This window comes from Lissotriton helveticus, chromosome 4_1 (genome assembly GCF_964261635.1).
Source record: "Lissotriton helveticus chromosome 4_1, aLisHel1.1, whole genome shotgun sequence".
Classification (NCBI taxonomy): domain Eukaryota; kingdom Metazoa; phylum Chordata; class Amphibia; order Caudata; family Salamandridae; genus Lissotriton; species Lissotriton helveticus.
The window spans coordinates 673,021,347-673,048,168 of record NC_136063.1 but is presented as its reverse complement, the minus strand read 5'-3'; the positions used below and the strand labels follow the sequence as shown (position 1 = coordinate 673,048,168).

At 45.9% G+C, this 26,822-nt stretch overlaps 1 protein-coding gene across 1 annotated transcript in view; it reads left to right on the top strand.

Moving 5' to 3' along the window:
- The window catches only part of LOC144827291 (aquaporin-4-like), a 233,422-nt gene that overhangs the window by 28,465 nt on the left and 178,135 nt on the right, over positions 1–26,822 (top strand). Inside the window, exon 2 of the mRNA XM_078685662.1 lies at positions 7,675–7,839. Coding sequence (XP_078541788.1) covers positions 7,675–7,839 — 165 coding nt within the window. The remainder of the gene's footprint in view (positions 1–7,674; positions 7,840–26,822) is intronic.

The window sequence follows — 26,822 nt, the reverse complement described above, 5'->3', positions numbered from 1 at the left end:
CCCACAACCCGCTCTGATACTAAAATGCAAATGTAAACAAAATTACTAATTTCTAAACATACATTAAAAAACATGTTTAACAAACATATAAACAACATAATAAAATACATAACACTAAACAAAATTTCTATATTAGTAACATACATACCTTAATATCGATATTCTGTCTATCGATATTATTGCACATCGATATTCTATACCATCGAAATTAAAATATCGATATTATTGTATATCGATATTTTAATTTCGATATTTTGTCTCTCTACCCACCAGGGCATGTCCTATGTTATACTTACAATGCACCCTGCCCTTGGGCCTACCATAGGGGTGTCTGATATGAAGAAAAGGGAAGGTTTAGGGACTGGCAAGTGGGTGCACGTGATCAGTCAACGTGGCAGTACCAGACTGCACATAGGCTCTGCAATGGCAGACCTTAGACACACTTTTACAGGCCGCTTCCATGGGTGGCACAACCAGTGCTGCAAGCCCACCAGCAGCATTTGGTTTACAAGCCCTGGGCACTCCTGGTGCACTGTACTAGGGACTGACAGGTAAACCAAACCAGTCAATCATCGAATCACCAATTCATACATTAATTTACAATAGTGAGCACTTGCAGTGTGGCACTGGACAGCAGTGGCACAGTACCCAAAGCATCTAACACCAGAAAAAACACACGAGGCAACAGCAACAATGGAAGGGAGACCCACTTCCAATGGTGCCAGGTCTAACATACCCAAACCTCATGTAAGGGATAAAACTGTGACTACCAGCCACTAAGATAAATTGACCACCCATCTGTAGGGAAGCATAAACTGTGGCATTAAAAAACACGAACATTTCTTCCATAAGACATGCAAAAACAATTCCAATAGTAGTACATATAAACTGTAACTCACTCCGGTGAGCGACCTCTCACCTGAGTACTACTTAGCAAGAAACACCCTTTCATAAGGAACTTATGCTTACTAAAAGCATGGACAACTAAGCCCACGACACAATCACACGTATAGGAAATGTCACAAAAAAAGTAGAAGTGTAAACACCAATGTACTGTTTGAAGTAAGCCTGACACATTAGTGCAAAAGTGAAACTTGAGCCAGATCCACCCTTCATACAATTACTATAGAGCGGAATATGTAACCTGCCTCATACTAAACATGTTGACCCCAAATAAACATTCATACAAAACAGTATTGATGACTTTCAAAACGTATGCACTTGGAAGAGCAATATGCAATGGACATGGGTACAACACCAAACACAGTAACTTTGGCAATTTGAACTTCCGACCGTAGACTTGCTAAATCCCCGTTTGCACGGGCAGCCAAAGTACAAGGCGTGCCTGTAACCGGGATCGTGTGCCTCACATTTTAGAACAATAGCAAACCCACTTCACACCGAGGACCAGTGTGAGTAGAACTTGTAGAACAGCAACCAGTTAATTTCGACTCTGTCACCAGATGGCAGCCGAAGAGAAGAACAAAACTAAACTGCCACTCACCACCAGAACTGAAGGCAGCGTCCAGTGGCCTCCGTGCGTGCAGCCAACAGTCCTCAGAGATTGTAGGATGACCCTCTAGTGCAGCAGGAAAACCAAGATAAACAAAACCAGCAGACTCTGAGAACAGCTTCACGTGTGGGACATAAGCAATATAGTCCCTTACTTGTGGAAACAAACGCTGCACTTGTAATGAAAATATTATTGGCAAATTGAAGATTGTTACATCTTGAAACAGCTGACAATCCCAAGATGGAGGCACGTTCAATCACATTGATGCAGAGTGGTTTGTACACCAAAACATCCAAAGCCCTAACCCATAGCTGAAACCCCGATGAAGGACACAACTTAAGGTTCCAAGAACGTGATGGCAGCACGTCACTGAAGAAACAACGCGCAATCCCCATGAAGGTAGATGTGCTCGCGCACTCCATTTAAAAATTCTTTGTTGCAGTTGAACTAATATTGCTGCCCAAACATAAAAACCCAGGGAAAACCACATACAAGTATATTCATAGTATTGTTTAAAGATGCACATGAACCAGCTCATGTCACAATTTAAAATCAGAGCGATGCGCAACAGATGCACGTGCCTCAGTGTAGGCAAGTCATTTCACATGAAAAAAAGAAATCAAAAATCAGCATTAGTCTCACCTTGATGTACCCCACTTGCTGCAGGCAGCAAGACCCAGCGACAGAAAATGTCCTCAATTACTTGAAGAACGAGACACGACAGTGCAGGGCTTTCAGAATAATATCACATGTTGTGCAGCCACTTCTCACAGAGTAGAAACATCCCAAACCAGGGCACACACAATGAAAGAGAAAGAGCCCATAAGGCATATCCATGAAGATGACTTTTAAGAACATATGCTGCCATTCTCACCAAATCAATACACTCTTTGTAGACCACAGGAAAACAACATGGCTGGATCACCCACTTGTGGCAGTGGTGTACCTTACACCTCCTACTCACTAATCCTTATTGTAAGTCCAATGGAGCATGTTCAGGCTGGGCAATGGTGGTTGGGCCATCTGTTGATAAGGACACTGGTGTGGCTGGCCAGCCTGTAGCTCCATACTTGACGCTCTTTACTATGTTACGCAAGTTTTAACTCTCTTGGTTCAATAGTTTCTTGTAGTCTCTTTATTTCTGTCCCACATGTAGACAGCTTTTAAATCCTTAAGGACACTAGAGTCCAGGTCTGTTCATCGCTAAAATATGTTGTGCCTTTACACGGGTAGATACAGGTAGCCAAGTAGAGTTTAGTAGACTTATTTATTAGTTCCAGGTTCCGGGTAACATCAATCTGTACTTCAGTTGCCAACCCTTACTCCAGCCCATACTCCAGTCCCACCAAGAGCAGCCTCCCCGCTGCTCAGCCCATCTCCAACTGTCACCACTCATCCACACAGGCATTCCATTCATCACAGTCACACCAACATTCCGTTAACCATCGCTCTCGCTGGCTGAGCAGCTAGTAGACAGATAGGTTGGGTAGCAACAAATATCACAGTGAGGATATAACAAAGGGCAAGGGAGTTCCAGGTCTTCGCCGCGAGGTAGGAGAAGGATCTTCCTCCAGCCATGATCCGGCGGATCTATGGGGTGGTGGCCATGGCCAGTTGGGTGGAGCGTAGATGTCTGGTTGGAATGTACAAGGAGAGGCGGTGGTTGAGGTATGCAGGTCCAGCTTTGTGGAGGGCTTTGTAGGCGTGGATGAGGAGCTTTAAAGTAATTATTTTGTTGATAGGTTGCCAGTGAAGGTCTCTCAGGTAGCAGGTGATGTCGCTATAGCGTGGAATGTCCAGGATGAGTCAGGAGGAGGCGTTCTTGATGTTCTTCAGGTTTTTTTTAGGAGTTTCTGGGTGGTGCCGGCATAGAGTGCGTTGCCGCAGTTGAGTCTGCTGCTGAGTAGCGCATGTGTGACAGTTTTCCTGGACTCAGTGGGTATCAGGCAGAGCAGGGGGACGAAACTACATTAATCTGGTGATTCTTTGAGAGCAAGGAGTCCAGGATGATGCAGAGATTTTGCGCATGGTCCATGCGTGTGGGGAGGGGGCCTTGAGCGCTGCGGGCCGCCAGGAGTCATCCCAGGTAGACACAACGTCTTGATGGCAGATCCATAGTTTCACCATAATCATAACAATATTAACATCCACAACTATATAATTAGTCACTCAGCATCACAACATCTGTGGGGTGGAATGACATTATTTCATGGACATTGTTCTGTTGCTTCCTGTACACCAAGGTGGCAATGCCTGCAAATCTTCTGCATGCAAAGTAGGGGTGACTACTATGGCAGTGTATTGCCTGATTAAGAGCTCTCAGGTGAGCTTGGCTTGCAACTGTAACTGTAATCTTATGTAACTATGTAACAATGTTTTATGCAGTGTCCTACCTGGAACTATGACGAGGACCCACGGTCTGAAACTAAGGCTATTTGTACTTACCGCGGAGCCCGAATACCCTTGGCCGCTGTCCGGTGGAGTTGTTCTATGCAGCTATAGCGGAGTCTGGCCCTGGGTCACCCCATTGGCCGTCACCTACACAGCCGGGCAACGGACATTGTTCTTCATGGTTTCTTCATGGTTCTATAGCTCCCGCTCTTCGACTACTTTGACTGCTTTGTTCCCCCTGGAGTTTTTTCCCCCTTCAGATCTACCTGACGCTGTCTGCTTACCTCCCCCATTTTTACCTTTCCCCCACTATCTTCCATTCCCCTATGACATATGTCTTGGATATGCTACATGCTAATTTCCTATATTAATATGTATGCTCACGTTTCTCTCCCAAGCATACACTGGTAACTGTAACTGTAATCTGATGTAACTATGTAACAATGTTCTATGCAAAATTACTATTCCGACGGAGTTCGTGCTGGACTGTTCCCATGAGGCACAGGGTCAGACTGATTTGCATATGGCCATGTCGGAACTGGGGTGGCGGGGTGAGCTAAAGAATGGTGATGGATTATACCCAGATCATTTGACTGGGGGTGAGTGTTTGATTTGCTCAAACGCTCCGTCCATCATCCCCTTTTGTATCGCTTTGTTCGCCCTAAGTGTGGCAGGGTATGCTCAGACGTGAGTCCCTTGCTCACTTTGCCACTGGATTCAAGATAGCCTGGCTGATGAGGATTATGAATCGGAAACCGGTCCCAGGATGCTTGTTTCCGGTCCAGGCAAGATATGGCTTGGCAGTTCGGGCTGGACTGTTCTCATGAGGCACATGGTCAGACTGATTTGCATATGGGCATGTCTGAACTGGGGTGGCGGAGTGAGCTAAAGAATGGTGATGGATTAAACCCAGATCATTTGACTGGGGGTGAGTGTTTGATTTGCTCAAACGCTCCGTCCATCATTCCCTTTTGTATCGCTGTAATCTACTTCCCCCAATTCTGCTTCTCATGAGGTTCTAAGGGACCTCAGCTCCCTCGAATTTGCTTAATGGCTTTGTAAAAAAAAACTGTGATTTCGTGCCGCTGCCAGACCCTTGTGTCGAGCACGTCAGGTTAATCGTCTTCATTGCTTCATGTAGTTTAACCGCTAGAACATAGGCTACATTCATCAGAAATTACGCACGGAAACTATCAAGGGTCATGTAAAGCTCTTCAAAGGCAAAGAGTTTACCGGAGTCAAATAGTATGTATTTCAGCTCTGGCTCACACCGCAGTGTCTTCAACTGAGCGAACCTGACTAAATGTACCCAAGACCCACAAGGCAGTTCAAGATGTATGGGGTCCCTCTTCATCTACCCCGCAAGTATCTAGCCCAGTTGTATTGTTTTTCTGTAACAAGGATCGACTTTTCTTTCGATACCGCCTGAGTGTTCAGAATATATTCATGACTGATATTTTTCCGAAATTGGGCTGGTTCGTTTTCCACATTAGCCAATTATGCAGTCTGCTTCCCCCAAGACTGAAAGAGGCAACCTGTTTCAAAAAGCTATTGAAGAGTTAGAGGCCTTAGAACCAAGTTGGACATCTCTCTCTAGAGCCTAGGCAAAGCTCTATTACCACCAGCCCTATAACTGTACCAAAGCTGTCTAGTTCATTTATCAGAAGGGACACGTCTAAACACGTCGCCAACATATGAACGTATATCATCTGTCTATAGAGAATTCGGATGTGTGTAGCACATACAGTAATCCCATGTTGCTTTGCCAGCGTGCACCCTGTCAGGCTAGGGGCTCCAGTGCGAGTGAAAAGAGCACCAGCAAAAGAGGAAACCCCTGCTTTGTACCTCGCCTGACCAGTCATGCATACAATACTATGCTCTCCATTTTAATTCTGGCCGTTCATTTTGTGGAAGTAGCTGTATCTACTTAAGTATGTTGTCCTTGAAGCCCTTAGTTGTGGCTCGATATTGGTGCATTGGGCAGAAGCGGCATCTTTAGTCATGGTGAAGGCCTTTGCAGCATTGCTCAGAGGGTCAAACTAATAACACGAAACAGTCTCCAGACATTAGGGATAATATTTCTACTGGGTATATATCCACTCTGATCCCAGAGAAGCTTGCAAGCACCTGCAGGATGCTGTTCGCCGGCCGTTTCCCTAGAATCTTACAGTCTATATTCACCTTAGACAATGGCATGTATGAACAAGCCTCCAATGGTTGCAGACAGCGTTTATAAGCACAACTAAGTGGGCTTCCCTGGCCGGGGGCAGAATTCCCCTTTCAAATGCAATGAATACAAATTAAGTAGGGGCTCGGACACCCGCTTCACAAACACCTTATAATACTTATGGGGAAGCCATCGTTAGTTTTGTTCAGGGCTATCCCCAAGACAGCAATTTCAATATCCTTGAGGGACACAGACCCTCAAGGTTGTCTGCTTGCACCACCATTAGCCTCTACAAGCTGGCAGTACTCACATACCACTGTACATTCTTCTTTGCTCACACAATGCCCACCCTTGTACAGGTATATGCAGCACTTTGAGAAAAGTACATTAATTTTCATTGTGTCTTCATCAGCTGTAAACTTGTCAGAGTTCTGTGTTCTCTGCCAGCGGTGTTTTGGAGCGCACTAGTCAGGCAGCAAGTGGCCCCACTATATCGTCCTCCATATGACACAAGATATTCAGGATAGTCATTCAGAGCAAGTCTTTCATGCAGGTGTCTCTTGGCTATTAATGCTGGGTGGTTTGGTTGCAGCGTTGGAGCCTCATAGTTTAGTTGTGCCAGCTCTGTCTCCAAGAGAAGCAGGTAATTACTTAGGATCTATCTTATGTCAGTTGCATTCTTAATGCCTACATCCCATATGTAGACCTTAAAAGGGTTCATCATACAATGAGGGGAAAAAGCACTAGCACTTTGTTCTGCTTAAAGAAATAGGGTATCTATTCTGTAGCTGACTTGGAAGATGGAGTCATTTAGCATTTATGTTTGCAGGTGCCACATCGGAACCTTGGCCAATGGGTGAATCCAACATTGGACGTCTGTAATGGGATCGATAACCTGATATCCCTTTATCATGATATTTCGCATTTAGAAACCTTGCCAGGATTTATAACGTTAATGCATGTGGGGAGAGAGTGTATGTGTACAAAAGGTAATATTCCCTATTCGTCAGGTTAGTGGGGGGTGCAATCAGTCCAGTTTTACATTCAAAACGTAATGAAAGTATACTCTTAAAACAGCTTTCGAAATCATTAACCAAAAATATTTTAAGTGGGAGAGCTACCAACTGTTTGCAAAGTATAACTTCAACACACGAAGAGCTGTGCTTTTGAGTTGGCACAATACAAGCAAGGACATGCCTACTCCTTGTCGTTTTGTTGACTCTTCCCTCTAAAGGGGGGCGCCCACATTTGGGGCCAGTGCCCCTGTCTACCCAGTGGCCGTCGAGAAATGGGTTTGACATGCTCCATGCACAACATCCAGATTGAGGAGTCGCATCTTGTATTTTTTTTTTTATGTACTGCAGTTTATATTCTCCCAGGCCTATCACCTCATTAAGTTAGCCTGTTTAAAAGCATTTTAAAAGTTTTAAATCCGAAATGTTTACTGCTGGCAAAATAATGACTAATTTAACACCTATAAGACTATTTACGTATGAGTAATGTTCAATCTTGGAATCGCGACTATATTTCACATATTTTTTAGAGTGTTTACTTTAATTATATGAGAAGTATGTTTTAATTTGTCTCTTTTCCATCTCTCCAGGTGAATGCAAAACTCTCAGCTGGCCATGGGCTTCTGATTGAACTGATCATTACATTTCAATTAGTTTTTACTATTTTTGCGAGTTGTGATTCAAAGCGAAGTGATATCACAGGTTCAGTAGCTTTAGCAATTGGATTTTCTGTCGCAGCAGGCCATTTGTTTGCGGTAAGTTTATGTTTTGCAGTTCTAATGATTAGAATGCTTTAACTTGTTTCTGATTGCGTATTGATGTAATGAACAAAGCAATTGTTTGTGCGATTAGGGATAAGAATCTCCTTTTAAAGGTAGTCTAAGACTAAGACTCGATAAACGATTGGAAAGTTTTCTTCCGCCTTTAGGATGATTATGAGAAAAAAGTTATATTAATAAGTGACAGAATGAAATGCGGCAGCACCACTTAGTGGTCATGGGTTTCCCAGCTAACACTTGTAAAAAGCTGGCCAATTTTTTACCTTCGTAAAACACAGAAATACAACGAGATACACAAATCAATCAAATCAAAATGATCTTTATTCGGCTTCAGGTATTAAAACCATAAAAGCACATGATTAAATTATGATTAAAAATAAATCTTTACAGGGACATAGCAAATTAGTTAATAACTTGTGCTAAAAAAATACAGTAGTACAAAAGCTCAAGATTAGCACAATGAATCACAACTCATACAATGTAAAATAATCAAACATATGAGCGAATTGATATAAAGTGCGTAGTGCCTTGAAAAATGTAAGGGGGGCAAGCTAGTTAATCACAACTAGACCTAAGACTGATGGCAGATTTTAAAAAGTTGAGCACATAAAAAACAGTGCTACCTGTGAGCATTTGTAAAAAGATAAAAAGCGTGTCGCACTTGCCTGAAGTTGGCCTTCCTCAGAATCGGGATTAATTAGGACTTTCTAGGGGTATCATAAAAGCTGCAAAAAATTGTGAAGTACACCATATCCTGTGGAGAGTGTCCATCTCAGCCACAGGACTGCAGGCTTTGTCCCTTACTCTTTGACTTCCTCATCGCCCACCATAGAGATCAAAGGTAGAACTGAAACCTGGTCAATAAAAATCTGTCATATGAGTTTATGAACCCCAGTAAGTACTTCTCCACCATCTGAGTGTTTTTAGCATGAAGAAGCAACATACACTGGGCTTCAAAAGCTCCTTCTCTTCCCTTAACATGGTCTGCTGCGCAAAGAAGGCCGCCTTTTTGGTTCAAATCCCTCTTGTCGGGGCGTGGTCTGGCCACGCAGGAAGATGGCCGCCTGAGGGGAGAGCTCCGCTGAGGGACGGACCCCCAACGAGCCTCCCTTGCCTACCTGTCTGCCGGGATCCTGCTTTTGAAGCTTCACTATCAGCGGACGTTGCCAGGAATGCAGCGACGTTTTTCTTGTGCTGCTGCAGCGCTTGTTTCCTTCATTTCTGCCGGCATGAAGACGTGACTGTCTCCTCCAGGACCTCCGTGCCTATGACGCCGCACTTCCTGTCAGGGTAAGCCGCGCCTCCAGCAACTCCAGGGCCGGGCTTTCTGACGCCTTAGGCCGCACCCCCTCAGCAGACGAGGCCGCGCTCCTACACTTAGACAGACACCGGGACTTAACATTGTGTGTATTCTTAACACACGGCACCCTCTCCCAATACCTTTATGAGAGGATTTCTCCACATACAGAACTGCAGGAATGATTTTTCACGGCGCCTTTTGCATTTTCCACTGACTTTGCAATATTTTCCACAGTGCCACAAACAATTATCTTGCATTTCTTCAAAGTAGATTTATGTGCTTAGTTATGTTGGCCCCAAGTGACAGTTGGTGACACCTTTCTTTATCGCATAAGGTCACCTCATTTTGTTGCTCTGCATATCTTTTTCACCTTCAGCTCAATAACTGCACTCCTGCTGTGTGGCCCAATTTATCACTGTGGTATAGCTAGCCTGCTGCTGTTTTCACTTACTATACCCACATGCTTTCTTGAGGAGACGATTTTGGCGCGCGACATTTGTCACTTCAATTTTACACTGTTCTGGTGAAACAATACTTGCTGTTTGGAGACACCATTGTGCTGTTCTCTACTTTTAAGCACTATCTACGTGTCCTTTCCTTGCTGCATCTGTATCGTTGCCTCATGGGTGCTTGACACGTCATTGGTCTCATCATTGCTTCTTACTTCACTATCCCATCTATTCGCTACTGTAGACCGCCTATTCAACGGTACGCTGAGATGTCTGTTGCCAGGAATGGGGGTCGTGGACCTAAGCACCCACTTTTTACCGAAGTAGTGAAACAACCTTCCGCTTCGCCAACTAAAGGTAATGTTTCTGCGTCGCTTCCTTCATCGCAAGCTGCGTCACCTCAGAGTGACAAGTCCTTATCTAGCACCATGCAACGCATTTTACAAGAACTTTCTGGAGTTAATCGTCGACTGGAGGGTCTAGATGTTACCATGTCATCATTGGCTGCGGAGACTAAGTCAATTAGAGCTGAACTCACTACTTTTCATACAAGGATTGACGACATAGACTCTAAAATAGTGGCTATGGAAAGTCGATTGGATTCTGCTCAAGGTTCGGACCAAGATCTCCTTTTTCTACACAGCAAGATCGTCGATTTGGAAGATCGCAGTCGTAGAGACAATGTCCGTTTTTTCGGCTTTCCAGAAAATGTTGAACAACACGACATGAAGAACTTTCTATGTGTCACTCTTCCCACTTTGACTGGAATTTCCTTTACTCCCCCTCTTGAGTTTCAACGGGCTCACAGATTGGGTCCACCTCGCTCTGGTGCCTCTGCAAGACCCCGACCAATTATAGCCTGTTTTCTTCGTCATGAACAAGTCCGCCAAATCTTATCACTGGCTCGCTCACGAGGCTCCTTTCTGTTTCAAGGTCATACCATTCACATGGCTGCAGACTTCTCTAAGGAAACGAATGAGCGGAGGAAGGCGTTTCTCTCTTTGCGGCCCCAACTGCGCCAAATGGACATCAAATATGGGTTATTTGAGCCAGCGCGTTTTCGTATTACTAGGAATGGAAATTCTACAGACTTTTATGATCCTGCGCTTCTTCAGCAGTTCTTGGACGATCTCAGGTCCGAAGATATGGAGACTCAATCTTCCTCCCATGCGCCTCCTTCTCAATCCAAGCCTTCAGTTACAAATGTGTCAACATCTTCTTTGAACGATTCTACTGACTCCAGACAACGTGGCAGGGACCTCACCCGTTTGCCTCGGTCCCAGGAGGATAGAGACTCAGCTCTGCGTTCCGTCTCCTCTCTCACTAACACACAGAAGAGAGACAAATCTAGATCGCCTCTCAAGAAATCCCCTGATGCTGACTGACTTTCACTTTCTCTGTTCTACTGTTTTCTTATTTCACACATTGGTAGCAATTTCTAATGTTGGTCATGTTTTTGCTACTTGATTCGTTAGTCAAGAATCTACATTACTATATAATGTGGTCACCTCTACTGCATGATTTCCATATTGTTTTTCGCCTCATTATTATTCTATATTCTCTATTTGACTACTGTTCTCAGTTTTCAAGTTCTTTCTTCAAATTTTAGGAACGTTTCTACATATTGTATGATTATTGCCTTCTCTATGGGGGATTGTTCTTCCTCTGTTCTCCCTTTTCTTTGGCCCTTGTTTTGTTGTCTGTTTATCAATCTACGGTTCATTCATTCCTTAGCTGTTCAGTTCCTGTTTGGTGTATTTTTCAATTCGCTGGTCCCATTCATGTTTCCAACTTCTTTTCTGCTTCCTATTCTCTTTCGGAGCTCTTGGCTTTATTCCCTCCTCTATTTTATTATTCTATTTTTCCCACACCTCTTCTCCTATGTACCTTGTCTTTCTCTTGCTTCATTCTCCCTGCTTTTATTTCTTCTCCTCATGCTCTTCTCATATTGTGTTCAGATTGTAGGAGACCTTTGATGCCCTTGTTCTTTTCCTCATTCTATATCGTGACAATCTCTTGTGAGGGGTGGATGGGGAGGGGGGTTCCGATTTCGATGATGTAACTTTATTTTATTGTGCTCAGTATATCTCATGTTCCCCTTTTTCCTTTAGACCCCATTCTTCTTTTTCTCCCATCCCTCCTCTTTTGAATGACTTCGTATTTCGCCTTCCTTCTATGGTAGTGTTGGTTTTGTTTCTCTCCATGCTTTCTTTTTTCTTTATATCTCCCTCTTTCTATGTCTCTCCTTTCTCTTTCTTATATACTCCGGTTTCTTTTAATTTTTTCACTTGTTCTATTGTCCTTTCTTCTTATCTTATCATTCTTTTCTTATTTTGTTCTAGTGTCACATTTTTGTACTATGCTAGCTCCGTTTTTGCTTCATATTGCGATTCCCATCTTATTGTTCTTTATATTCTGTATTGGGTACTTTCAGCCTCCTAAGAGTATCTGTGCATTTGCCTGTCTCGCTCATAGATAGTGCTTCCCTTATGGAGCTTCTTCCCTGTTTCCACCTCTCCTTATAGTGCCATTACTAATGTTCAGCTTGATATATTTACTTCATTGACTGTTCTGCACCTATACAGTATATGCTCATGTTGTCGTTTCATATATATTTTACATTGTGTTATGGTGGGAGGGGAAGAGGTTTGCAACTCTGATATGGTACATTTCTTATATTCAGTTGCTACTGTTCCATGTTATCATCTGTCCTCTGGATCCCCATTCTCCTTTCCTCGAAGGGGGTCCGGCCTCCCTTGGCGTTGCTCTAAGTGTACCCAGACCCGTAGTTCACAGTCTAGGTTACTTTCTCTTCTCTTTTCTTTCTTTTTTCCTCTTTTTTTTTTTTTTTCTATACCTCTACTACTTCTCTTCTACTTACTTTGTCTATTCCAGTTTTTCACTCTGCCATTCTAATCTATTTTTCCTTTCTCCTTTATCATTTCCCCAACTGGTCTCTTCACCTTCTACTCACCTTCTGTATTTTGTTCCCCAGGGTAACATCTCTCTTCTTTTTTCTATATTTATTTGTTTCTTCTTTTCCTACTTCCTGAATTTGTGAATCCTATCATTATGTCTTCTACTCATCCGTTATCTGTGATTTCCTGGAATGTTCATGGCCTCACCCATTACATAAAACGCAAGAAAGTTCTTTCTTATTTACAATCTAAGCATGTCGACATTGCTTTATTGCAAGAGACTCATTTGGATGATATTGAATCCAGTAAACTCAGTAGAGACTGGGTTGGTAAGGTCATCCATAGTAGTGTCTCTAAACTTGATCCCACCAATCCTCATCCGGTTCGTAAATGTGGGGTGGCCATCCTTTTTCGGAGGTCACTTCCTTTCACAATTTCCAAGACATGGTCTGATCCGGAAGGTCGGTATGTATTCGTTAAACTGAAACTTGGGAATTCATTCATTTGTCTCGGTTCCGTATACGCTCCAGTAGGTCCCAAAAAACAATTCTTCCTTCGCCTCAATCGTCTTCTTACAGAAATACATGCTTCCCAATTTCTCATTGGAGGTGATTGGAATCTGGCTCCGGACCCAGTTCTTGACAGAACAGGTTGCATCGATACCATCAATGCCTCGGATAGAGCCATCTTCCGTGATATTCTCACCGACACTGGTCTTGTGGACCATTGGAGACTCAGTCACCCACAGGATAAAGAATACACGTTCTTTTCCTCTACTCATGGTACGTTTTCACGTCTCGATTACTTCCTCCTTTCGCACCACTCGGTCCGCTTGGTTACAGACTCTACAATTTTAGAAGCTGCCCTTTCTGATCACTCTCCTGTTTTCTTATCTCTTGATTTGGGTCTTTCGCGTCCAGGACGCAAGCCGTGGCGTTTAAATATAAACAAATACAAACTACCAGCAGGTAAACTTCTTTTACAGTCACACTTGCGTGATTACCTTATTATTAATGAGGATTCTATTTCCTCTAAAAGGATGGTTTGGGCGGCTGCTAAGGCAACCATTAGAGGTCAACTCATGCGGGATGCTGCTTTATATAACAAAAAAAACGTTGCCAAACAAGTAGATCTAGAAACCGACATTCGCCGGCTCTCTCAATTGTATATTTCAAAACCGACTCTCCAAAACCGTAAGTTATTGGAACAGGCACGCATGTCTCTTAACAATCTTTTTACTACTAAGGCTGAATATGCCTTACAAAAGATGAAAGGCCGTCACTATGAACAAGGGGAAAAAGCTGGTCGGTTACTGGCTGCTCAGTTGCGTCAGAGAGAAGCCGCTGTGGCGATTCCAGCTATTAAATCCAGTGGTGGTGATATAATTACTCGACCACAAGAAATTGTTGAGGAATTTGCCTCATTTTACAGATCTCTCTACTCTCCAAGTAATCACGTAGACACGCAAGCGATGTCCAAATTTTTGGATGCGGTACATCTTCCACGACTCTCAGATGAGGGTAGAGTCCTACTTGAGGGTGCTATTACGAAAGAAGAAATCTCCTCAGCTATAACTGCCTTACCGTACCATAAAGCTCCGGGTGATGATGGTTTTCCTCCTGAATTCTTTAAGTGGACTGGCCAGAGTATCATTGATACCCTTCATGCTGCCTTTGAGGAAACTATAGAGGAATCTTCTCTTGGTTCTATTTCCAACAAGGCCATCATAGCGGTTTTGCCAAAACCCGGTAAAGATCCTTTGTTGTGCGGTAGTTACCGTCCTATATCTCTCTTAAACTCTGATGTTAAGATTCTTGCTAGCATTCTCGCAACCCGTCTCCGTAAAGTTTTACCTTCTTTAATTCATAACTCTCAAGTAGGTTTTGTTCCCGGTCGTTCCTCCCGGAATCATTTACGTACTCTCTCTCATGCTCTATGGTCAGCCAAACATCTTGCTGATGATGCCCTCCTTCTTTCTTTAGATGCTGAAAAAGCATTTGACCGCATTGAATGGGAATACCTTTTTACCATCATGCATAGATTTGGCTTAGGTGACCAATTTATAGCTAAAGTGCGACTGCTTTATGATTGCCCATCAGCTCAAGTTAACTGTGGTGGTTTTCTTTCTAGTCCATTTCCGATTCGGCGGGGTACTCGCCAAGGTTGTCCCCTTTCCCCTCTCCTTTTCCTTTTGGCCATGGAACCTTTGGCCGCTACAATACGTCAGTCGAATGCAGTGGTAGGTGTTCCCCTTCCAATTGGTCACTCTAAAATTTATTTATATGCAGATGATATTCTTCTCACACTTACTGATCTTCCCCGCTCTCTTCCTGCTCTTCTCCACGTCATTGATGATTTTTCTTCCTTCTCTGGCTATAAGATAAATTGGGATAAGAGTGAAGCACTACCCATGTCCATTGGTACTACAAAGGATGCTATCTCTGGTTTTCCATTCCATTGGCAACCATCTCGGCTCAAATATCTAGGGATATTCATTAATAGAGGATTAGATAATATTGTAGTGGACAATTTAGCTCCTTTAATCGTACAAATGCAAAGAGACTTTGACAAATGGAAGGCCCTTGGCTTATCCCTTTGGGGACGAGTTCAGGCGGTTAAAATGGTTACCTTACCGCGCTTTCTGTATGTTTTGGGTATGCTTCCTCTGAACATTCCCTTAACCACTCTTCGGTCCATTGACTTGAAAATTAAACTATTTATCTGGGGTACGGCTAAACCACGTCTCACTTTGGCCAAATTGAAATCCCACCAATTACAGGGAGGTTTGGGTCTTCCCTCTATCGAACATTATTATCTTGCCCTTCATCTCTCACAACTCTCCTTCTTTTTGCCTAAGTCTAAAGACATTCCTCAATGGGTCCCACTCGAACGTCACTTACTGACTTCTGGCCCCGGTTTATCCCTTCTATATGGTAAGGGTACCAGTTCTTCTGACCCTAAAAATCCTGTATTATCTGCAATGTATAAATCCTGGCAAAGAAGTCATCGTATGCTTAAATCTAACCCGCGGCTTCATATTAAAGCTCCTCTGTGGTTCAACTCGGCTATTCGTATTCGTGGCCGTACTTTGTCCTGGTCTACGTGGCAGCAAGCTGGCATTCATTCTTTAGAGCAACTGTTTCATGGTGACAATTTTAAATCCTTCCCCCAACTTAGTGACGAATTTCACCTACCACCCACACAAGCTTATAAATATTCTCAGCTTCAGCAAGCTCTCACCAAACACCTAGGTTCCCCACCTGAGCTGTTATCTGCTTCTCCTATTTTGTCATATCTGCATTTATGGGGGAATCTTAAAGGTGTAACTTCTGGTCTTTATAAGACTTTCCTGTATCCTCTATTTTCGCAACCTCTCTCAAAAGCTCTTCAATTGAAGTGGCAATCACGTCTGTCAGTTACTTACTCGCCTACTCAATGGGATCAAATCTTAGAAGGATTGCATAAGGGTGTCCGAGAAGCTCGCCTCAAATTCTGTATTTTTAAAATCCTCCATGAATGGCATTGGTCCCCAGTCAAATTACATCATGCTAAATTACTCTCGCACTCTCTATGTTGGAGATGCTCTGCTCCCGGTTGTGATATTACGCACATTATTTGTGAATGCCCCCGTACTAGATCATTTTGGCTTTTTATACGTAAGACTTTGGCTAGCACCATGTCGCTGCCTTTGCCCCTTACTTCTGCAAATATTATTTTGCATGATTTTCGTGACCTTCCGAGGTTCTCCAAGCCACAGGTTCGTCTTCTCCATATTGCTTTGGCTACGGCCAAAATTTGTATCTTGCGTCATTGGAAGTCTCCCTTGTCTCCTTCCCAGGAAGAATGGTTGGTGGCAATGGTACAAACGGCTTCTCATGAACGTATCATCTATAGTCTGCAGGATCAGGCTTCCATTTTTCTTCAAATTTGGTCCCCATTCCTGGACACCACAGTAGATAACGACTCTGTCGCCTCTCCTTCCTCTACTACGACTCCCATTTCTTCTTAATTCTATCTTATTCAGCATCCTCCTTTTCCTACTTTTTTGCTTGTCTTCCGCCCCCTTCCATTTCCTTTGCTTTTATCTTCCTTTTTAGTCGGTTTTGTTACTCTGGGGTTCTTATTCCTTTTCTTTTTTCTTTCCTTTTCTTCTTTGCTCTCTCCTTTTCCTTTCTTTCCTTTTCTATTTTCTTCTCTCTATTTTCTTCTCTTATCTTATATTTTTACTCACATACTCCTTGCTTCCTTACCTTCTAGATCATGGCATCATTGCTATTTTTTCTTGCTTATGCCATATCTTTCGTACAATGTTTTCACATGCACTATGTTTTATTTATCAATTCCTTCTGATGTACTCTCCCTCCATTTGTATATGCATTTGAATTTTCATCAAAAAATTTTCAATAAAAAATTTCAACACAAAAAACAAATCCCTCTTGTCAGATATGGGGTAGTGAAAAGATCTCCTCTTCCCAAGTTCTTTAAGCTCTTTTCGATTTATTTGAGTCAATGACTCATGGTATGGGTGAACGAGTGCCAAATAGTCTTTTAAAATCACTTTATTCAGTGTTATCCCCTTGCCAGCCCAGATTTTTAACCAGATAGACTCAGGGCGAAATGCTATCAGGTCGGTGATATATGTCATACCGCAGCTCCTCATGTACACTGAAAGAGGGGGTAGCCTGAGGAATGGATAAAAGCCGTCTCAAACTTATTTTCCATGGTTTGAAAGTCCTCTGTTGTAATGTATCCCCATATTTTACTGCCATGTAGAGCCTTTAAGATTCACTTGGCCCTGTAAAGCTTTAATAAGGCCCCCACTGTTTTTTAGGTCTCGCCTGAGCCAGCGCATGCGCTGAAATGGCGAGACTTTTAGTAAAGGCTTCAGAAAATGCTACCACTGTGGCCTAGAGCTTGCGGTTACGCGCATGGGCGCGCGCTTATGAGCAGAGGCGCCATATGGCTTTCTTCTCTCATCATGGGTCATCAGCTTTCAAGATACAAGAGCTTTCTTTCACATTCCTGAAGGCGATAGCTTCCTTGTTATTTGCGTTACTAAGCAATCCTGGGCTGAGACAACTGTTAAATTAAATTTATCAGGTTATTCGTGTTTACAAGCATCTCCTGAGAAACGCAGCAAAACTTTCAAACGACTCCCTGGTTTGAAAATGTCGCTGCATTTCTCAGGAGATGCTTGTAAACAGCTTTCTTTCACATTCCTGAAGTCGATAGCTACCTTTTCATTTGCCTATATATCCCTACCTCTCTTCTACCCCTCTACCTCTACTCTACCTCTACTCCATCCCTCTACCTCTCTTCTACCTCTCTTCTACTCTTCTATCCCTCTACCTCTCTTCTACCCCTCTACCCATCTTCTATTCCTCTACCCTTCTTCTATGCCTCTACCCCTTATCTACCCATCTACCCCTCTTTTACCCCTCTACCCCTCTTCTACCCATCTACTACCCCTATATTACCCTCTACCTCTCCTACTCTTCTACCCCTCTTCTACTCTTCTACCCCTCTACCTCTCTCCTACACTTCTACACCTCTACCCCTCTACCACTCTTCTACTCTTCTACCCCCTACCTATCTTCTACTCTTCTACCCCTCTACCACTCTTCTACCCCTACCTCTCTTCTACTCTTCTACTCCTCTACCCCTCTACTACTCTTCTACCTCTCTTCTACTCTTCTACCTCTCCTACTCTTCTACCTCTCTTCTACTCTTCTACCCCCCTACTACCCCTGTACCCTTCTACTACCCCTGTACCCCTCTTCTACCCCTCTACTCCTCTACTACCCCTCTACACCTCTACCACCCATCTACCTCCCTTCTGCCCCTCTACCTTTACTCTACTTCTCTTATACCACTCTACGTCTCTTCTACCCCTCTACCAATACTCTACCTCTCTTCTATCCGTCTACCTCTCTTCTACCCCTCTACATCTTCTACTCTTCCACTCTCCTACCCCTCTACCCCTCTTCTACTATTCTACCCCTCATCTACCCATCTACCTCTCTTCTACCCTTCTTCCACTCTTCTACCCCCTTCTACCCCCTACCCCCCTTCTACCCCTCTACCCCTCTTCCACCGTACCACCACCCTACCACTACCACTCTACACCACTAACACTCTACCAATCTACCACTCTTCCACTCTACCACCCCTCTACCTCTCTTCTGCTCTTCTACTCTTCTACCCCTATACCCCTCTACCACTCTTCTTCCCCTCTACCCCTCTTCTACGCTTCTACCCCTTTTCTACTCTTCTATCCCTCTTCTACTCTTCTACCCCTCTTCTACTCTTCTACCCTTCCACCCCTCTTCCATCCCTTTCCACCCTACCACCACCCTACCACTCTTCCGTTCTTCAACTCTTCCCCTCTTCTACCCCTCTACCCCTCTTCTGGCCCTCTTCTACCCCTCTACCCCTCTTCTGGCCCTCTTCTACCCCTCTACCCCTCTACTACCCCTCTTCTACGCCTCTTCCACCCCTCTATCCCTCTTTTACCCCTCTACCCCTCTACTACCTCTCTTCCCCTCTACTACCTCTCTTCTGCTCTTCTACCCCTCTACCCCTCTACCACTCTTCTACCCCTCTACCCCTCTTCTACCCTTCTACCCATCTTCTACTCTTCTACACTTCTACCCCTTTTCTACCCATCTACTTCTCTTCTACCCCTCTTCTACTCTTCTACCCGTCCAACCCTCTTCCACCCCTTTTCCACCCTACCACTCTTCCACTCTTCAACTCTTCCCCTCTTCTACCACTCTTCTACCCCTCTACCCCTCTTCTGGCCCTCTTCTACCCCTCTACCCCTCTACTACCCCTCTACCCCTCTTCCACCCTCTACCCATCTACTACCCCTCTTCTACCCCTCTACCCCTCTTCTACCCCTCTACTACCTCTCTGCCCCTCTACTACCCCTTTGCCCCTCTACTACTCCTCTAACCCTCTATCTATCTTCTACCCCTCTACCACTACTCTACCTCTCTTCTATCTGTCTACCTTTTTTCTACCCCTCCACCTCTCTTCTACCATTCTACCTCTCTTTTACTCTATTACCCCTCTACCTCTCTTCTACTCTATTAACCCTCTACCCCTCTTCTACCCCATACCCCTCTTCTACCCATCTACCCCTCTTCTACCTATCTACCACCCCTCTATCCCTCTACTACCCCTCTACTAGCCCTCTTCTATTCCTCTATCCCTCGTCTACCCCTCCTCTACCACACAACTACCCAGCTACCCTTTCGTCTACCCCTCTACTGCCCTTCTACCCTACTACCCCTCTTGTACCCCTCTACCCTACTACCCTCTACCCCTCTACTACCCCTCTACATCCCCTCTACCTCTCTACCCCTCTTCTACCCCTACCCCTCTTCTACTCTTCTACCCCTCATCTACCCCTCTACCCCTCTTCGACCCCTCTACTACCCCTCTACCCTTCCACTACCCCTCTACCCTTCTACCACCCCTCTACTCCCATTCTACCTCTCTACTCCTCTTCTACCCTTCTACCCCTCTTCTATCCTTCTTCCCCTCTACCCCTCTACTACCCCTCCAACCCTCTACTCTTCTACCCCTGTACTCCTCTTCTACCCCTTTACCCCTCTTCTACCCCTTAATCCCTGTACTACCCTTCTACCCCTCATCTACCCCTTCTACCCCTCTTCTAACCCTCTCCCCCTCTTCTAACCCTCTAACCCTCTTCTACTCTTCTACCCCTCTTCTACCCATCTACTCCTCTTCTACCCCTCTTCTACTCTTCTACCACTCTTCTACCCCTCTAACCCTCTTCTACCCCTCTACCCCTCTTCCACCCTACCACCGCCCTACCACTACCACTCTACCACTCTACCACACCTCCACCTCTCTTCTGCTCTTCTACTTTTCTGCCCCTCTACCCCTCTTCTACCCCTCTACCCCTCTTCTACCCTTCTACCCCTCTTCTACTCTTCTACCCCTCTTCTACCCTTCTACCCCTCTTCTACTCTTCTACCCATCCACCCCTCTTTCACCCCTTTTCAACCCTACCACCACCCTACCACTCTTTCACTCTTCAACTCTTCAACTCTTCCCCTCTTCTACCCCTCTACCCCTCTTCTGGCCCTCTTCTACCCCTCTACTCCTCTACTACCCCTCTACCCCTCTTCCACCCCTCTACCCCTCTACTACCCTTCTGCCCCTCTACTACCCCTCTACCCCTCTATCTACCTTCAACCCCTCTACCACTACTCTACCTCTCTTATATCTGTCTACCTTTTTTCTACCCCTCTACCTCCCTTCTACCATTCTACCTCTCTCCCACTCTATTACCCCTCTACCTCTCTTCTACTCTATTAACCCTCTACCCCTCTTCTACCCCTTTACCCCTCTTCTACCCATCTACTCCTCTTCTACCTATCTACCACCCCTCTACCCTTCTACTACCCCTCTACTAGCCCTCTTCTATCCCTCTATCCCCCGTCTACCCCTCCTCTACCACACAACTACCCCTCTACCCCTCTTCTACCCCTCTACTGTGCTTCTACCCTTCTAGTACCCCTCTACCCTACTACCCTCTACCCCTCTACTACCTCTCTTCCCCTCTACTACCTCTCTTCTGCTCTTCTACCCCTCTACCCCTCTACCACTCCTCTACCCCTCTTCTACCCTTCTACCCCTCTTCTACTCTTCTACCCCTCTTCCACCCCTCTTCTACACTTCTACCCCTCTTCTACCCATCTACTTCTCTTCTACCCCTCTTCTACTCTTATACCCTTCCACCCCTCTTCCACCCCTTTTCCACCCTATCACTCTTCCACTCTTCAACTCTTCCCCTCTTCTACCCCTCTACCCCTCTTCTGGCCCTCTTCTACCCTTCTACCCCTCTACTACCCCTCTTCTACCCCTCTACCCCTCTTCCACCCTCTACCCATCTACTACCCCTCTTCTACCCCTCTACCCCTCTTCCACCCCTCTACTACCTCTCTGCCCCTCTACTACCCCTCTGCCCCTCTACTACCCCTCTACCCCTCTATCTATCTTCTACCCCTCTACCACTACTCTACCTCTCTTCTATCTGTCTACCCTTTTTCTACCCCTCCACCTCTCTTCTACCATTCTACCTCTCTTCTACTCTATTACCCCTCTACCTTTCTTCTACTCTATTAACCCTCTACCCCTCTTCTACCCCATACCCCTCTTCTACCCATCTAGCCCTCTTCTACCTATCTACCACCCCTTTATCCCTCTACTACCCCTCTACCAGCCCTCTTCTATTCCTCTATCCCTCGTCTACCCCTCCTCTACCACATAACTACCCAGCTACCCTTCGTCTACCCCTCTACTGCCCTTCTACCCTACTACCCCTCTAGTACCCCTCCACCCTACTACCCTCTACCCCTCTACTACCCCTCTACATCCCCTCTACCTCTCTACTACCTCTCTACCCCTCTTCTACCCCTACCCCTCTTCTACTCTTCTACCCCTCATCTACCCCTCTATCCCTCTTCTACCCCTCTACTACCCCTCTACCCTTCCACTACCCCTCTACCCTTCTACCACCCCTCTACTCCCATTCTACCTCTCTACTCCTCTTCTACCCTTCTACCCCTCTTCTATCCTTCTTCACTTCTACCCCTCTACTACCCCTCCAACCCTCTACTCTTCTACCCCTGTACTCCTCTTCTACCCCTTTACCCCTCTTCTACCCCTTTATCCCTCTACTACCCTTCTACCCCTCATCTACCCCTTCTACCCCTCTCCCCCTCTTCTAACCCTCTAACCCTCTTCTACTCTTCTACCCCTCTTCTACCCATCTACTCCTCTTCTACCACTCTTCTACTCTTCTACCACTCTTCTACCCCTCTAACCCTCTTCTACCCCTCTACCCCTCTTCCACCCTACCACCACCCTACCACTACCACTCTACCACACCTCCACCTCTCTTCTGCTCTTCTACCCCTCTACCCCTCTTCTACCCCTCTACCCCTCTTGTACCCTTCTACCCCTCTTCTACTCTTCTACCCCTCTTCTACTCTTCTACCCCTCTTCTACTGGAGAAGCGTGGCTCAGTGGTTAGAGGCGGCAGACCCGGAAGCTGAGATCGGCCGTGGACCAGGGTTCGATTCCCCGCCTCGGCGGGTCTCGGGCTCAAAATTCCACGGACTCGATAATTCTCGCTCCGGTGCCTACTCGACTCACAGGGTCACACTCTGCGACTCTGGGCAATAGCTTGCTTAATCTCCACTACGGCCCCTCGCGGTGGGATGCCTGGCTTTCACCTTGTGGATACCCTGCCGGGGTATCTCACAGGGGAATACCAGGACGGGTTCCCTAAGCAAGCGCCTTGATGCCTTCGGGTGATACGTGCGCTATATAAGTCGCAATACATTTACATTTACATTTACTCTTCTACCCTTTCACCCCTTTTCAACCCTACCACCACCTACCACTCTTTCACTCTTCAACTCTTCAACTCTTCCCCTCTTCTACCCCTCTACCCCTCTTCTGGCCCTCTTCTACCACTCTACTCCTCTACTACCCCTCTTATACCCCTCTACCCCTCTTCCACCCCTCTACCCCTGTACCCCTCTACTACCCTTCCGCCCCTCTACTACCCCTCTACCCCTCTATCTATCTTCTACCCCTCTACCTCCCTTCTACCATTCTACCTCTCTTCTACTCTATTACCCCTCTACCTCTCTTCTACTCTATTAACCCTCTACCCCTCTTCTACCCCTATACTCCTCTTCTACCCATCTACTCCTCTTCTACCTATCTACCACCCCTCTACCCTTCTACTACCCCTCTACTAGCCCTCTTCTATCCCTCTATCCCCCATCTACCCCTCCTCTACCACACAACTACCCCATTACCCCTCTTCTACCCCTCTACTGCGCTTCTACCCCTCTAGTACCCCTCTACCCTACTACCCTCTACCCCTCTACTACCCCTCTACATCCCCTCCACCTCTCTACTACCCCTCTACCCCTCTTCTACCCCCTATCCCTCTTCTACCCCCTACCCCTATTCTACTCTTCTACCCCTCATCTACCCCTCTACCCTCTCCTACCCCTCTAACATCCCTCTACCCCTCTACTACCCCTCTACCCTTCCACTACCCCTCTACCCTTCCACTACCCCTCTACCCTTCTACCACCCATCTACTCCCCTTCTACCCCTCTACTCCTCTTCTACCCTTCTACCCCTCTTCTATCCCTCTTCTAACCTTCTTCCCCTCTACCCCTCTACTACCCCTCTAACCCTCTACTCTTCTACCCCTGTACCCCTCTTCTACCCCTTTACCCTTCTTCTACCCCTTTATCCCTCTACCCCTCATCTACCCCCTTCTACCCCTCTTCTACCCCTCTCCCCTTCTTCTACCCATCTTCTACCCCTCTAACCCTCTACTCTTCTACCCCTTTACCCCTCTTCTACGCCTTTACCCCTCTACTACCCTTATACCCCTCTACCCCTCGTCTACCCCTTTCTACCCCTCTCCCCCTCGTCTACCCCTCTCTCCTCTTCTACCCCTCTACTACACCTCTACTACCCCTCTATTCCTCTTCCACCCTACCACTACCACTCTACACCACTACCACTCTACCACTCTTCCACTCTACCACCCCTCTACCCCTCTTCTACCCCTCTTCTACCCCTCTTCTACTCTTCTACCCCTCTTCTACTCTTCTACTCTTCTACTCTTCTTCTACCCTTCCACCCCTTTTCCACCCTACCACCACTCTACCACCCTTCCACCCTTCCACTCTTCCCCTCTTTTACCCTTTATTTACTGGTTTGTATAGCGCTGGAATCAACTCCAGGTGGAGTATCTCTGCGCTTTCGGAGCCGGTTAAAACAGAGGTGTGAAAGAATAGAGGCTAGATCTCATTTCTGAACAGTACAGTTTTTGGGTGTCTCCTGAATGTGAGATGTTCATTACACTGTCTCAGAGACAACGGGAGTTTGTTCCATAATGTGGATCCTGTGATTGATAGTGCTTTGCTCCCATGTCTGGCTTTTTTAGCACGGGGGACGACTAAAAGAAGATTGTTGCTGGACCTAAGCGATCGAGTTGGGATATAGGGAACAAATTTGTTTCCAAGGTAGGCGGGCCCATGTCCATTTAGACATTTATGGATCAGACAACATATTTTAAATTTAGTTCTCTGCCAGATTGATAGCCAGTGCAGTTGCTCAAGGAGAGGCTTAGATGCAGTTCTCGGGGGGGCATTGAGGACCAGGAGAGCTGCCGTGTTCTGAATGACCTGAAGCTTGGCCAATATGCTTTCGTTGGCAGAAAGCAACAGGCCATTACAGTAGTCGATCCGACTCAAAACCAATGCCTGAACAAGAGTTCTCCGAAAAGAATCAGGTAGTAGAGGGAAGACTTTACGTAACAGGCTAATGGTATGAAAGCATATTCCTGAAATATAGTTAACATGCTGTTTGAGTGACAGATCATGATCCAATCGGATCCCTAAATTCTTCATGACCTGTTTGGGATTGGGAGCTGCTCCCAGGTCGTGCGGCCACCAATCTGGGGTCCATAGTATTTTGGCTTCTCCAAACAGCATTACCTCAGTTTTACTGACGTTGCACTGAAGGCAATTGGAGGACATCCAGTGTGCCACTGCCTTCATGCATGATGAGAAAGAGCTCCTTACATCAGCGGAGAGAGTCTTGAAAGGGAAGAGGAGATGCGTATCATCAGCATATGATAATGGGACGAATCCATACATGCGCATCACTCTTGCCAGGGGTGCCACATAGATGTTGAAAAGGGTTGGGCTTAAACAGGAGCACTGTGGCACCCCTTTAGAAATCTCTACCTCCGCTGAACGATACGCATCCATGGACTCTCTGGGAGCGATCGGATAAGAAGCTCTTTAACCAGTCAAGGGCTTTCTTCTTGATGCCAGCATTCGACAACCGATCGGTCAGGATGGTGTGTGACACGGTGTCGAACGCTGCCGACAGATCTAAAAGAACCAGGATCACTGAGAAGCCCATGTCCTGGTACATATTTAGATCATCATTCTACCCTTCTACCCTTCTACCCTTCTAGCCTTCTACCCCTCTTCCACCCCTCTACCCCTCTACTACCCCTCTTCTACCCCTCTACCCCTCTTCCACCCCCTACCCCTCTTCTACCCTTCTACTCCTCTACTTGTCTACCCCTCTACCCATTTTCTACCCCTCTTCCACCCCTTGACCCCTCTTCTACCCCTGACCCCTCTTCTACCCCTATACTATCACTCTGCCCTACCTCTCTTCTACCCCTTCTACTCCTCTTTTACCCCTCTACCACTCTTCTATCCTTTTTTACCCCTCTTCTACCCCTCTACTTCCCCTCTACTACCCCTATTCTACCCCTCTACTACCCCTCTACCTCTCTTCTACCCCTCTACCACTACTCTACCTCTCTTCTATCTGTCTACCTTTCTTCTACCCCTCTACCTCTCTTCTACCCTTCTACATCTCTTCTACTCTATTACCCCTCTAGCTCTCTTCTACTCTATTACCCCTCTACCCGTCTTCTACCCCTCTACCCCTCTTCTACCCCTCTACCCCTCTTCTACCCATCTACCACCCCTCTACCCCTCTACTACCCCTCTTCTATCCCTCTTCCCCTCTACTACCCCTCTACCACCCCTTTACCCCTCGGTTACCCCTCTACCCCACAACTACCCCATTAATCCTCTTCTCCTCTTCTACCCCTCTACTCCACTTCTACCCTACTACCCCTCTACCTTACTACCTACCCCTCTACTACCCCTCTACCCCCTACTACCCCTCCCCATCCCCTCAATCTCTCTACTACCTCTCTACCCCTCTTCTACCACCCTCCCCCTCTTGTACCTCCTACCCCTCTTCTACTCCTCTACCCCTCATCTACCCCCTAACCCTCTTCTACCCCTCTACTACCCCTATACCCTTCCACTACCCCTCTACCCTTCTACCACCCCTCTACTCCCCTTCTACCCCTCTACACCTCTTCTAACCTTCTACCCCTCTTCAATCCCTCTTCTAACCTTCTTCCACTCTAACCCTCTTCTATCCCTCTTCTAACCTTCTTCCCCTCTACCACCCCTCTAACCCTTTACTCTTCTACCCCTCTACCACCCCTTTACCCCTCTTCTACCCCTTTACCCCTCTACTACCCTTCTATCCCTCTACTACCCTATCCTACTACCCCTCTTCTAACCCTCTAGTCCCTTCTACTCTTCTACCCCTTCTACCCCTCTTCTACCGCTCTACTACCCCTCCACCCTTCTACTACCCCTCTACCCCCCTTTCTAC